This window comes from Babylonia areolata, chromosome 13 (assembly GCF_041734735.1).
Source record: "Babylonia areolata isolate BAREFJ2019XMU chromosome 13, ASM4173473v1, whole genome shotgun sequence".
Taxonomy (NCBI): Eukaryota; Metazoa; Mollusca; class Gastropoda; order Neogastropoda; family Buccinidae; genus Babylonia; species Babylonia areolata.
Window position 1 is genome coordinate 3,249,989 of NC_134888.1, and position 14,904 is coordinate 3,264,892.

At 42.6% G+C, this 14,904-nt stretch overlaps 1 protein-coding gene across 2 annotated transcripts; it reads left to right on the forward strand.

Moving 5' to 3' along the window:
• The first annotated feature begins 2,267 nt into the window (after positions 1 to 2,267).
• On the forward strand, positions 2,268 to 6,033 carry LOC143288787 (uncharacterized). Of its 2 annotated transcripts, none has more exons than XM_076597420.1 (2): positions 2,268 to 2,499; positions 5,286 to 6,033. In XM_076597420.1, the coding sequence occupies exon 2, from the start codon at positions 5,336 to 5,338 to the stop codon at positions 5,897 to 5,899; it is 564 nt and encodes a 187-aa protein (XP_076453535.1). In that variant the 5' UTR covers positions 2,268 to 2,499; positions 5,286 to 5,335; the 3' UTR covers positions 5,900 to 6,033. The 2 variants fall into 2 exon arrangements, with proteins under 2 accessions (XP_076453535.1, XP_076453536.1); XM_076597421.1 differs by having other exon boundaries at positions 2,268 to 2,456.
• The last annotated feature ends 8,871 nt before the right edge of the window (positions 6,034 to 14,904 follow it).

Genomic DNA, 14,904 nt, shown 5'->3' on the forward strand with positions numbered 1-14,904 from the left:
GACGTGGTGGTGGTCTCCACTCTGGGAGGGACGCTCACTCAGTCTGGCTCCGCAACTAAGCCATTATTGTCGTTAGTAGGGGGATTAGTAGGTGGTGTCCTAAGTACGTTAAATCAGAACAGGCACCACTGAACACCACTGAAATGACTCAACAGCAGTGCAGGGTCTCCTCTGGTGTGTGGCCTCCTGGCGACCTAATATCGATAGTTCCCTGTGGACTGCCGACGGCTGGAACTGTGACGGAATAACCCAGGTGTGGCCGTGTATAGGGGAATCTAAATGAGCGGCGTGGGAGTAATGCCAATAAAACGGTGCAGATAATGGGGCAGCAAAAAGAAAAAAGAAGAAAAAAAAGACGTCAGTGGCTCCAGAGATGTGACTGAGTCACTCAATCTTGTTAGAAGAAAAGAGAACTACTACTACTAATAAAAATATGTATAAGGCGCAAAAACTTTATGAAGTCAACTATAAGGGTACAAAAATAATAATAATTAAAAAAATAATAATAAATTTTTTTTTTTAAATATATAAATAATGATAATAATTTTTTTTTAAATAGATAAAAAAAAAAGAGACAACAATGATGATAAATGAGCAAATAAATGTAAAAAAATGCAGACACACATTCACACATACACACACATATGCATAACAGATATGCACCAAACATGCAGTAGTAATTCTCTTTTTTTTATGTTTTTTTCTTTTTTTTTCTTTTTCTTTTTTTCTTTCTTTTTTTCTCGAGGCCTGACAAAGCGCGTTGGGTTATGCTGCTGGTCAGATCAGGCATCTCCTTGGCAGATGTGGTGTAGCGTATATGGATTTGTCCGAACGCAGTGAAGCCTCCTTGAGCTACTGAAACTGAAACTGAAAAACTGTAAGAAAAAAAGGGTGAATGAAAGCCGTGGGTTGCCTCCCGAGCACCATGCCCCTCCCCCCCCCCCCCCCACTCCCCCAATGACCGGAAGTCTCATGGTGGACGGGACGGGAGGGTGGGGACGTCTCTCTCTTCTCGTGCAGATCCACAGGACCTACTACCACCTGCTCTTATTCTTTGTACTGGGCATACGACTGACACATTCTCACGTTATATGAAAGTCTGTTTCAGTTTCGGTAGGGACATAAGGAAGCGTCAAAACGTGTGGACTGGTCCATGTTCACTAAACACAAATGCTTTAAAAACAATACTTCTAATTTGTATTTAATTTCAAGAGATAGATAGAGACAGATAGCAGATGAAAACAGAGAAAGAGGGACAGACAGACAGCAGATGGAAACAGAGAAAGAGGGACAGACAGACAGCAGATGGAAACAGAGAAAGAGGGACAGACAGACAGCAGATGGAAACAGAGAAAGAGGGACAGACAGACAGCAGATGGAAACAGAGAAAGAGGGACAGACAGACAGACAGCAGGTGGAAACAGAGAAAGAGAGACAGACAGCAGATGGAAACAGAGAAAGAGGGACAGACAGCAGATGGAAACAGAGAAAGAGGGACAGACAGACAGACAGCAGATGGAACAGAGAAAGAGGGACAGACAGACAGACAGCAGATGGAAACAGAGAAAGAGAGACAGACAGCAGATGGAAACAGAGAAAGAGGGACAGACAGCAGATGGAAACAGAGAAAGAGGGACAGACAGCAGATGGAAACAGAGAAAGAGGGACAGACAGGCAGACAGACAGACAGCAGATGGAAACAGAGAAAGAGGGACAGACAGGCAGACAGCAGGTGGAAACAGAGAAAGAGGGACAGACAGCAGATGGAAACAGAGAAAGAGGGACAGACAGGCAGACAGCAGGTGGAAACAGAGAAAGAGGGACAGACAGACAGCAGATGGAAACAGAGAAAGAGGGACAGACAGACATACAGACAGCAGATGGAAACAGAGAAAGACAGACAGCAGATGGAAACAGAGAAAGAGGGACAGACAGACATACAGACAGCAGATGGAAACAGAGAAAGAGGGACAGACAGACAGCAGATGGAAACAGAGAAAGAGGGACAGACAGACATACAGACAGCAGATGGAAACAGAGAAAGACAGACAGCAGGTGGAAACAGAGAAAGAGGGACATACAGACATACAGACAGCAGATGGAAACAGAGAAAGAGGGACAGACAGACAGAAGCAGAGACAAAGAGCGTCAGAGAATGACACATTATGTGGACGTACACCGCCCACGAGTTAGGACCACGTGCATACCGCGAGATCACAACGTGAAGACAGGATGACGGATGAGCCGTGGAGCAGACGACATTCATCCACCTCTCGCGGGCCAAGAGTTTCCCCCATTATTTAACGGGCACGTCAAGAAACCGTGTCCCATTTGGCACAAAGAAGACCTGCCCTGTGCGAAACGACAGTGTACCGTGTACTGTGTACGACGGTTTGTGTGAAACAGAAGAAAACTGTTTCTCTCTTGTAGAAAGAAACTGTGGGCATATCTTTCGCGTGAGTTTGGATTGTCGTCTGTAGATTTTTGCTCGACTTTGAGGTATGTTGATTTATAGACACATGTGTGTATTTACGAGTATATCATGCAGGTGTGTAATTATCAACAGGCCAATCAAAATAAGATATATCTTAAAAAGTATTATAAAGTGTAAGTAAGACCGTATTATGAATATGGAAATACTGTATGGTATCCTCATTTTGAAAGGCAATCTTACAGGGGGAAAAAAACACGCTGATTTCTTCACTTTCAAGCTGGTTCTTTAGATAACAACAACAACCTTTTGCTGAGAGACATAGCTGACTGAAATACATACTGCTTCTTCATCATCATTATTATTTTCTTCTTATTCTTGATTAACTCTTTGAAGTGTCAGTGTTAAGTGTCAGTGTTGCGTCACTCAGAACTGTTCACATGATTCCTTCAGGAATATAATTATTTATTTATGTACGCTTATAGTTGATTTCATCAATTTTTTGCGCCTTATACATATTATTAGTAGTGGTAGTAGGTTGGGTTTTTTTTATGTATTTATATATTATTTATTCACCCCTCTTTTTTTTTTCTCAAGGCCTGACTAAGCGCGTTGGGTTACGCTGCTGGTCAGGCATCTGCTTGGCAGATGTGGTGTAGCGTATATGGATTTGACCGAACGCAGTGACGCCTCCTTGAGCTACTGAAACTGAAACTGTCGGTTGTGTGTCAAAGCCTGGGTCTCTGCACATAGTTTAGTTTCTTGTCCAGTCTGCAATGCTGTGAGCCCACCGTTTTCTCTTTTTGTTTTTTTGTTGTTTTGTTTTTGTTGGGTTTTTGTGTGTGTTTTTTTCTTCTTTTTTTTCTCTCTCTTGCCTTTCGCTCCCTCTGTCAACAGTTCCTTGCAGGGTTGTTTCAGCAGTGCCATTGGGTCTTGTCACGTGGCCATGGCCACACTAACGTCTTAGCTGATGTCAGTAGATGTTCATATGGTCCAATGTGCTCCTTGATTCTTTGGGACACAGGTTCGTGATCAGTGTTTCTGATATTTAGTGTCTTGCGATAACACATCATTTCCATGAATTGAAAGCTTCTTTATCAGTAATAGGCCTTTACATATATTGTCATGTAAACGGGATAGACTAATCGTATTGTTCCGTGATGTAGTGTTGCCAAATAAACAGTCTACAATTAACACTGTTCAGATTTATGTCAAATAAATGTCAGTTTTCTGATATCGACCAGTCATATTGTTCCGTGATTTAGTGTTGCCAAATAAACAGTCTACAATTAACACTGTTCAGATTTATGTCAAATAAATATCAGTTTCTGATTCCATACACATAAAGGAAAAGCATAAGCTGAACAAGTTGTTGGAAAGATGATGGAATTTAAGATGCAACACGAACTCTCTTGAGGTGAAACCAAACCACGCCAAACCAAAATCAACTGAAACGGAATAAAGAACAATGAAGAATATGTGCACCTGGTCTCCACGTCAAAGACACGCGCGCGCGCGCACGCACACACACACACACACACACACACACACACACACACACACACACGCACGCACGCACGCACGCACACACACACACACACACACGCACGCACGCACGCACGCACGCACGCACGCACGCAGACAAACACACACACACACACACACACACACACACACACACACACACACATGTGCGTGCACTACACACACAGAGAAACTGGAATGTGGTTGTGCCTAAAATATTCCATCATTTCTGGTATAGCTTGCCGTTTGGTTTTGTTGTTGTTGTTGTTGTTGTTGTATTTTTGTTTTTTTGTTTTTTTCATTTGAGGACAACAGAGAAAGGTCAGCAAAAAGACAATCTCGAAAATAACTTTCGATGGTAATTGGTAACTAAAATTGGTAACGTATGGCAGAATCGGTTAGGCGTTGGACTTGTGATTCAGTGTCCACAGTGATCAGGGTTCGTGGCCCCATGTCGACACGTCGTTGTGTCCTTGGGAAAGGCTGACTCTTTTCTCCGATTTTTTCTCACTCCGCCCAGGTGTAATAAGCGCATTAGCCGAGTGGTTTAAGCGTTGGACTTTCAGTCTGAGGGTCCCGAGTTCGAATCACGGTAACGGCGCCTGGTGGGTAAAGGGTGGAGATTTTTCCGATGAACATATGTGCAGACCTGCTAGTGCCTGAACCCCCTTCGTGTGTATACGCACGCAGAAGATCAAATACGCACGTTAAAGATCCTGTAACCAATGTCAGTGTTCGGTGGGTTATGGAGACACGAAAATACACAGCATGCATGAACCACGACAGAGTCATCGGCAAGTTGATGTTGGTCGTGTAACGGAAAGAAGAAAGAAGGTGTGAATGGGTGCCTGAGTTCGGTAGGAGAGAACTGGGCCCCGCCTTCCTATACCGAGCCCCAGACACACAGGTGGCCGTAGAAGCCTGTGAGACCATGTGCATTTTCACTCAGTTTTTTTTTTTTGGTTTTTTTTCGTTCGACTTCACGGGATTTGTGCTATAGCCGAGTCTTTGCTGTCTGCAGATTTTCAATATATATTTTTGTGAACTTTGAGTGTCACACCCATGTTGTGCTTATTGTGTTGTTTAAATCGATTTTATTGGTATATGTTTGTCAGTGGGCTTACCAGTCTTACTTTTCCGGGCTTGGCAAATCACTGCTTTCGGTTTTTTGTTGTTGTTTTCTTTAATGCACCGTTCGCCGTTTCCAGGTTGCTTTTATGTTAAGCAGTCGCATGTTTGTTGTGTCAAATTCATTCACGATTAAACAAATGTCTTTGGATACAACTATGTCCCTTTATATTAAAAAAAAAAAATTATTAACACTTGACAGGCTGCCCCCAGTTCTGAGTGTCATCACGTGATCTGCTGCCTCCACCAATCATGGGCACGTACGGTCCAGCTCTGCTCGTCGTCCTTGGCCTTGCTGCAACGCTGGGTTCCACTTCCGGTCACGAGCACGTGCACGAGAAACAGCACTCGCACCTGTGCGAGGGAGCTGGCTACAACCTCTTCTGCCCTGAAGGTCAGGAGTTCAAGGTCTACACAGCCTGGTACGGGCGTCTAGCTCACGACACGACTTCCTGTACCAGCAACGTTCAGTCACCCACCCCCAACACAAACACCACCACTACCAACACCACCACCAACACCGCGTCTTCTCCCCTAGACCTGCCCGAAGACTGTGGGTCCTCAGTGCTGGACTCTAAGGACAGCTGGTGCCAGAACTCGGACAAGGGAGGCTGCAGCATCGCCGTGAAGAACCTGGCACCGGAAGTGGAAGGGAAGGAATGTCCGGACGGGGTGATGAAGTACCTGTATCTGGAGTACCAGTGTCTGGGGTCTGGTGGTTCTGGAGGGGGCGTCAGTGCTTTCGCGGCATCGTCTGGGACGCGTTCAGTCGTGTTGTCCCTGATGACTCTGACGGCTGTGTATCTGTCGTTCTGATGTTCAGAGAGATAAACTGTTTCGGGTTGTCGTTTCTGAAAGAAACGTCCATTGTCTAGAAAAGTTGTGTTTGTTGGGTTTGAGTGATGATGGTGCACTTGGTGGCTGAATAAAATGTGAAAATGCTTGATAAACTCTACGGGTTTGATGTTATGGTGCGAAAGGAAAGGCAGTTATTTGCTTTCACCAGAATTAAAATGAAAACGGTGTGTTGGTCTTCATTTCAGGTAAATAAAAATTATATATTTCGAGTTTTTAGAATACATTCATGCTTCTTTTCAGAAGACAGTTCCATAAATGAATTTCACACACACACACACACACACACACACACACACACACACACAGTGTGGAAAGAGGGTAAAACTAAATAGTATACATACGCACGCGCCTGAGTGCACACACATATACACACGTACACACACACACACACAAAACACACACACATACACACACCACACACCTCACACACACACCGCACACACACACACACACACACACACACACACATATACACACAAACCACACACACACAAGCCACACACACACACACACACACACACACACACACACACACACACACACACACACACACGGTCAACACTGAGGGAGTTTCAGTCATGTTCAAGGTCTGTGCGTGTGACGTTTATGAGTGTGATGTATTTGCAGGGGCCGGGGACAGCACACACTAAGTCACCTACACGTATGTGTGAACTGGTTGTCACCAGTGTGTGTGTGTTGTGTGTGTGTGTGTGTGACGGTGTGTGTGTGTGTGTGTGAGTGCGTGTGTGACGGTGTGTGTGTGTGTGTGAAAATGTTTTGCACGTGGTAAGTGTGGGTGAATCGTGAGCTGTGCATGTTCATGTGTGTGTGTGTGCGTATATGTATGTGCTGTAACGTCAGTCTGAATGCATCAGAGCTCGGATGATGTGGTCTGTGTGCCTTGACTGTTCCGAACATCAGGTGGGAAAAAAATGTTTTTATTTTATTGTTTGTTCAATGATTGGTTGCTGGATTATTTTATTCGAAATTTAACTGATTGAATAGTTTGAGAATATAGTAGTTTTTGCTGTTGGTTTTGAAATGTTGGTTTTTGATAAATTAATACTTTTTAGTGTAATTTATAAGACGTAGTGACTCATGAATGAATATTGTATTGTTAATTGGAAAATTGTATGAATGCAGGAGTGGTGTGAAAGGATAACAAATATAATAAAATAAAATAAGGGAACTACTAGTAAATGAAGGGGGAACATTGAGAATTAGCTAGAAGGAATAATTCAAATGGAGTGCTGAGAGCTAAAAACTGGAAAAAGTGTTGTCAGGGCTCCACGTTGACTGGCCACGGAGTGGAGGGACCTTGAACTGGGATGTTCACTGAGGAGGTGCCCGAGTTTTCCCACGAGTGAGTGGGGTGGACATTGACTTGACACTACTGTGAGTAGATTGTTGTCCGGCCTAGGACTGAGGCGATCCTGGGACTGGATCATCAGGTTTTGCAAAGAAATTTGACTTGTGATAGTCAAGGCATTTGTTCCTGTGTTAAGATTTTTTTTTTCAGGATGAAGAGAGAGTGAATGAAAGATTTTTTTTCTTGGTCTTAATAATTATAATTGGCTCAGGGGAAAATTCCTTGTCTGTTTTTTTGTTTGTTTACTGAGAGAGTGAGAGACTGAAGACTGAAAACTGAACTCGCAAAAATATTTCTTCCATTATCTTGTCTGTCTCCTCACCCACTTAGTAACACTGGCGACCACGACTTGTTTTCTTTGAGTAGGCTATTATGCATGCACTAAGATAGGCCACTGCACCATTCACGAGTGAGTTCTCTGTCGGAAATCTTGTAATTTTCATCATCTGATAAATTGTCTTCTCTGGAAATCTTATTTCTTTATGAGCTGTCTCTTTTAGCAATCTTTAACCTGTTTTTCTGAATTTTTCTCTGGTAAACTATTTAGGAAATCTTTAATATTTTCGTTTTGTGTGAATGTGTGGTTAATTTGGCTTGAATTCATCTTCAGTTTCTACTTCTATAAGTTCTTACTATATGTGAAGGACTAGTGTTTGTGTAAGCTTATCTTCCTGCTTCTATAGCATTAATTTTGTTTTATATCCAGTTATCTGGTAGAATTTTTTTTTCTTGTCTGTGTATACCCCTGAGCCATACGTGTTTGGTTTATCAATAGGGTACAAGCCACATTTGCATTTCTTTCCATGCAATTTTTTTTCTTGCTATTGTGCTGTTATTCAATTTAATTATTTTTTTCTCTACCATATCATAATCTGTCTTTAAAAAAAAAATTGAACTGTTGGAGTGCTCAGGTCAGCTAATTTTCTTGTTTAATTGTCACCGTAAGGGAGAATACTGTATTGTATTTTTCTTGATTGGCAGTCAAACGTGGTTGCTCCCCACAATTGTGTATAATTTATTCACCTGATACTGATTCACTGGAGGCTTTTTGTTCTCACCACTGAGTGGTAACCAAAGCTAATTATTGTGATAAAGTTGTTTCGATTTATACCTGTAATTTACCGGCGCAGGATTTTACTTGTGCTACTGTTATTCCAATATTTCCAGTTACTGTTTTGTTTTCTTAACTTCTTTTCGTCATGTCCGAGTCAGATTTGGACCGTACTCACCTCAGTGACACAGGGACGATGGATCCTACTTTTCAGTTCATTGAGGCAGGTGAAAAGCTAGGGCTCACTAGAGAAAAATTACAAAAATTTGTGACTGCTCGTCTTGAAAAATTTGAAGAAAAAGTAAAGGCAGATAGAGAAAGAGAGGAAAGGCGTGAGAGCAGATTGTTAGTCAAGTTGGAGGCAGAAGAAAGAGAGAAACAAAGACAACATGAATTGGAGATGAAAAAACTCGAGCTCCAAACCTCTGCTTCTGATTCTTCCTTGCCGGGCAATAGAGCCCCAGGTGGGATTCGACCCCAGTATCCTAAACTTCCTGTATTCAAGGAAGAGAAGGATGATATTGACAGTTTTTTGTGCCGATTTGAAACGCACGCAAAGGCTAACAAATGGCCCTCGTCTGAGTGGCCGATCTACTTGTCTGCTTATCTGGAGGGGACTGCTCTTTCTTTGTATCACTCTTTGTTTTCTTCAGGTACAATGACATATGACAGCCTACGGAAAGAACTTTTGCTGAAATTTCAGTGCTCAAAAGATGGCTTTCGGGAGAAGTTTCGTAGTGCTAAACGTGAAGCAGATGAATCTTTCCCATCATTTACAACACGACTGATACATCTTCTAACTCGTTGGTTGGCTCTTGCTGATGTTGGTCAGATTACGAAGATCTTTTTGACTTCATGTTGGCAGAACAGTTTTTGGCATGTGTTTCTCAGGATTTGGCGGCATTTCTCCGGGAACGGGACTGCAAAACTGTCAAAGACCTTACTCGCCATGCTGAAAACTACCGTTTGGCACATCCTGGTAAGGATTTAGGTCGTCGTGGTCGCATTCCAACTTTCGGCACGGGTTCGAGTGCGTTTGTTCGTGATCGATCATGTGTCTATGATGGTATGGGGCAGTTTCCCAGACGTGCACGAGGATTGAAGAACTTTGGGAGAGGAGGTCGAGAAAGTCCGAACTCTAGCAATGGAGGCATGTCTCAAACTTTTGTGCCAGATTTCGATAAATCTGGTCGAGGATTTCGTTCTAGTGACAGGAGTAGAATTCCCCGCGGAAATGACAAGGGTGGAATTACACGAGCTTCGCAATGTTGGCATTGTAGAGGATTTGGCCATTTGAGGAAAGACTGCCCTACTCCCAAGTCAGCTGGTGCTGCTACACAGGTTGACATTCGTTCTCATGTTCCAGGAAAAGACTGTTCAAAAGATCAGCAAGTCACCGGCGTTCTAGTCAGTGGTATCGCCGTTGTCTGAGAAGGAATACCCATTGTTACAAGGCTTGGTCAATGGCAAGCATGTTTCAGTTCTGAGGGATTCAGGAGCTAATGTTGCAGGTGTCAGGAGGTCACTTGTCATGCCAGATCAGTTTCTGGGTAGATCTCAGGCAGTGCGTACCTTTGGTGGTCGAGTGGAAGTTTATCCCTTGGCGGACTTACCAGCTGTTCTTTTTGCTTGCAGAGAGGTCCCTTGTGAATCCACCGGGTTCTCCCCGTTTGAACTTTTGTTTGGACGCAGAGCTCGTGGTCCTATGGATTTGTTGGCATCTTCTTGGTCAAGCTCACCAAATGCCACTGAGGACAAGACCCTATATCAATATGTATTTGACCTCAAGAATTTCTTGGCTGATGCATGTGAGTTGGTCACTGAAAACTTGGATGCTGCTGAACAGAAAGGTAAAAAGTACCATGACAGGAAAGCTGTTGACAGGAAGTTTGAAGTGGGTGACGAGGTGCTTGTTTTGCTTCCTTCCGATTCCAATAAACTACTCATGATGTGGAAAGGACCATTTCCTGTGGTTGAAGTCTTCAGGTCAGATTACAGAATCGACATAAACGGAAAGAAAAAGATGTTTCATGCAAACATGCTGAAAAGGTACATTCGCCGTTCTGACTCTGCAGATATCAAATCCGATGTTGCCACAGGAAGTTCTTCTTTGACTGTTTGTTCAGATGGTACAAATAGTGGAACTCAGCAGATTGAGTGGTCCAGTATCCTTGGTCCTATGTATGAACCAAAGGTGTTAGAAGCATCACAAGCCACAGCTCTTCTTCCAGTTGAGGAATCTGATCCTCTTCCACTCCCTACAGTGATTGGAGGCAACTCAGAAAGTATTGATGATGTTGTTTTTGACAACAACTTGACATACACTCAGAAGACTCAATTGAAGAGTGTCTTTTTGTCATGTTCTTCTATTCTGACGACTGATCCTGGTTCTTTTACCGGAAACTTAGAACATGAAATTAGACTCCAACAGACTGAACCTGTTTTCAGGAAGCAGTATCCACTTCCCTTTGCTTCCAAAGAGATTCTGGAGAAGGAAGTTAGGTCAATGTTAGAGATGGGCGTCATAGAACCTTCTTCATCTCCATACTGTGCTCCTGTGGTTTTGGTGAAGAAAAAGGATGGGTCTACACGGGTTTGCACTGATTTTCGCGCTCTCAACAAGGTAACGATCTTCGATGCAGAGCCCATTCCAGACATTGACGAATTGTTCGTTCGCCTGGCTTCAGCAGTATACTTCACAAAGATAGACTTAGCCAAAGGTTATTGGCAGATCAGAGTGAAGGCAGAGGATAAGCCCAAGACAGCCTTTCAGACTCCTTTGGGGCTATTCCAGTGGACCAGAATGCCATTTGGTTTGGTTTCAGCCCCAGCGACATTTGCCAGAATGATGCGAATGTTGAACTTGGGAAGATTCAGTGCCATGAATTTTTTTGATGTCCTGGTGGATAGCGTCAACTGGTCCATTCACCGTGATCATGTCAGGTGTTTTACAGACTCTGGAGAGGTTTGGTCTCACCGTCCGACCTTCAAAGGTATGTGCCGGATTTCAAGAACTAGAGTTCTTGGGTCACACTGTCGGAAAGGGTTGCTTGAGGCCAGAGCAGGGGAAAGTGAAAAAGATTTTGCAGGTTTCTACACCAACTACAAAGAAACGGGTTCGATCGTTGCTTGGTCTACTGGGATATTATCGAAGATATGTTCCCAACTTCGCTGAGTTGACTGTGCCCATTTCAAATCTGTTGAAAGGGAAACGTGGAAAACAACTCATTTGGACTTCACAGTGTGTGCAGGCTTTGAGTCAGATCCAGTCACTGCTGTCTTCTGCACCGGTTCTCAGCCTACCTGACTTGTCGAGAACGTTTGTGGTTCAAACAGATGCCAGTTCTGTTGGCATTGGTGGTGTCCTGTTACAGGAGTATGATGGTAGTCTGCACCCTGTTTCTTTCGTCAGCAGGAAACTCTTGGATCGGGAAACCCGATGCAGTACCATTGGGCGAGAGTGTCTCGCAGTTGTGTGGACGTTGTCAAAGCTGTCTCGCTATCTCCTTGGTCCATTTACAGGTCGATCATGCTCCACTTCACTACTTGATGTCAGGGTTCCATACAAATAGCCGTGTCATGCGCTGGGCATTGTCCTTGCAAGAATTTCGTTTTGATATTCAAAGAGTGCAGGGAGAAAGGAATGTGTGGGCAGATCTGCTTTCTCGTTCAGTGGCAGACCAGTCGATCCCCTGAAATAGTGTCGCTACCCTAGTTGTTCAGAAGGGCTATGTGCATAACACACTTTAGAGGGTTTATGGATATATACGAAACAGGTGCGTGACTGTTGTAGTCTGCCTCTTCGGTCGCAGTATACTGTTGAGCCAGTGGAGCAGAGACGAAGTGTTCAGTGTGAAGGGTGAAAGCTGACCGACTTGTCCACTGATTGCTGTCTCCGTTGATGCTTGAGTGTGGGTGAGTTGTCAACAAGCGTCGTCTGCTTCCACTTGCAAGATTATTTGATTTATTATACTGTGAGCTTGGTATTTTCTTTTTAAAACACATTGTATATTTCCCGTAAAAAAAAAAAGAAAAAAAAGAAAGAATACTTCGTTTCTTCTTTTTTTCACCCCGGGAAGGGTGGAATGTGACAGTGATTTACGAATGCCTGTGGCCAGAGGAAGAACGGGGAATATTATTTGTACATTTCGAATACCTGTATGAATGTGAAAATGTTTTGCACGTGGTGTGGGTGAATCGTGAGCTGTGCATGTTCATGTGTGTGTGTGTGCGTATATGTATGTGCTGTAACGTCAGTCTGAATGCATCAGAGCTCGGATGATGTGGTCTGTGTGCCTTGACTGTTCCGAACATCAGGTGGGAAAAAAATGTTTTTATTTTATTGTTTGTTCAATGATTGGTTGCTGGATTATTTTATTCGAAATTTAACTGATTGAATAGTTTGAGAATATAGTAGTTTTTGCTGTTGGTTTTGAAATGTTGGTTTTTGATAAATTAATCCTTTTTAGTGTAATTTATAAGACGTAGTGACTCATGAATGAATATTGTACTGTTAATTGGAAAATTGTATGAATGCATGAGTGGTGTGAAAGGATAACAAATATAATAAAATAAAATAAGGGAACTACTAGTAAATGAAGGGGGAACATTGAGAATTAGCTAGAAGGAATAATTCAAATGGAGTGCCGAGAGCTAAAAACTGGAAAAAGTGTTGTCAGGGCTCCATGTTGACTGGCCACGGAGTGGAGGGACCTTGAACTGGGATGTTCACTGAGGAGGTGCCCGAGTTTTCCCACGAGTGAGTGGGGTGGACATTGACTTGACACTACTATGAGTAGACTGCTGTCCGACCTAGGACTGAGGCGATCCAGGTTTTGCAAAGAAATTTGACTTGAGATAGTCAAGACATTTGTTCCTGTGTTTCTTAAGATTTTTTTTTTCAGGATGAAGAGAGAGTGAATGAAAGATTTTTTTCTTGGTCTTAATAATTATAATTGGCTCAGGGGAAAATTCCTTGTGTCTGTTTTTTTGTTTGTTTACTGAGAGAGTGAGAGACTGAAGACTGAAAACTGAACTCGCAAAAATATTTCTTCCATTATCTTGTCTGTCTCCTCACCCACTTAGTAACACTGGCGACCCCGACTTGTTTTCTTTGAGTAGGCTGTTAGTTATGCATGCACTAAGATAGGCCACTGCACCATTCACGAGTGAGTTCTCTGTCGGAAATCTTGTAATTTTCATCATTTGATAAATTGTCTTCTTTGGAAATCTTATTTCTTTATAAGCTGTCTCTTTTGGCATCTTTAACTTGTTTTTCTGAATTTTTCTCTTGTAAACTATTTAGGAAATCTTTAATATTTTCGTTTTGTGTGAATGTGTGCTTAATTTGGCTTGAATTCATCTTCAGCTTCTACTTTTATAAGTTCTTACTATATGTGAAGGACTAGTGTTTGTGTAAGCTCATCTTCCTGCTTCTATAGCATTAATTTTGTTTTATATCCAGTTATCTGGTAGAATTTTTTTTTCTTGTCTGTGTATACCCCTGAGCCATACGTGTTTGGTTTGTTATCAATAGGGTACAAGCCACATTTGCATTTCATTCAATGCAATTTTTTTTCTTGCTATTGTGCTATTATTCAATTTAATTATTTTGTTCTCTACCATATCATAATCTGTCTTTTAAAAAAAAGTTGAACTGTTGGAGTGCTCACTCAGGTCAGCTAATTTTCTTGTTTAATTGTCACCGTAAGGGAGAATACTGTATTGTATTTTTCTTGATTGGCAGTCAAACGTGGTTGCTCCCCACAATTGTGTATAATTTATTCACCTGATACTGATTCACTGGAGGCTTTTTGTTCTTACCACTGAGTGGTAACCAAAGCTAATTATTGTGATAAAGTTGTTTCGATTTATACCTGTAATTTACCGGCGCAGGATTTTACTTGAGCTACTGTTATTCCAATATTTCCAGCTACTGTTTTGTTTTCTTAACTTCTTTTCGTCATGTCCGAGTCAGATTTGGACCGTACTCACCTCAGTGACACAGGGACGATGGATCCTACTTTTCAGTTCATTGAGGCAGGTGAAAAGCTAGGGCTCACTGGAGAAAAATTACAAAAATTTGTGACTGCTCGCCTTGAAAAATTTGAAGAAAAAGTAAAGGCAGATAGAGAAAGAGAGGAAAGGCGTGAGAGCAGATTGTTAGTCAAGTTGGAGGCAGAAGAAGAGAAACAAAGACAACATGAATTGGAGATGAAAAAACTCGAGCTCCAAACCTCTGCTTCTGCTTCTTCCTTGCCGGGCAATAGAGCCCTAGGTGGGATTCGACCCCAGTATCCTAAACTTACTGTATTCAAGGAAGAGAAGGATGATATTGACAGTTTTTTGTGCCGATTTGAAACGCACGCAAAGGCAAACAAATGGCCCTCGTCTGAGTGGCTGATCTACTTGTCTGCTTGTCTGGAGGGGACTGCTCTTTCTTTGTATCAATCTGTTTTCTTCAGGTACAATGACATATGACAGCCTACGGAAAGAACTTTTGCTGAAATTTCAGTGCTCAAAAGATGGCTTTCGGGAGAAGTT

Coding starts and splice junctions, on each gene's coding strand:
- LOC143288787 (XM_076597420.1), top strand. CDS start 5,336: ATGGGCACGTACGGTCCAGCTCTGCTCGTCGTCCTTGGCCTTGCTGCA.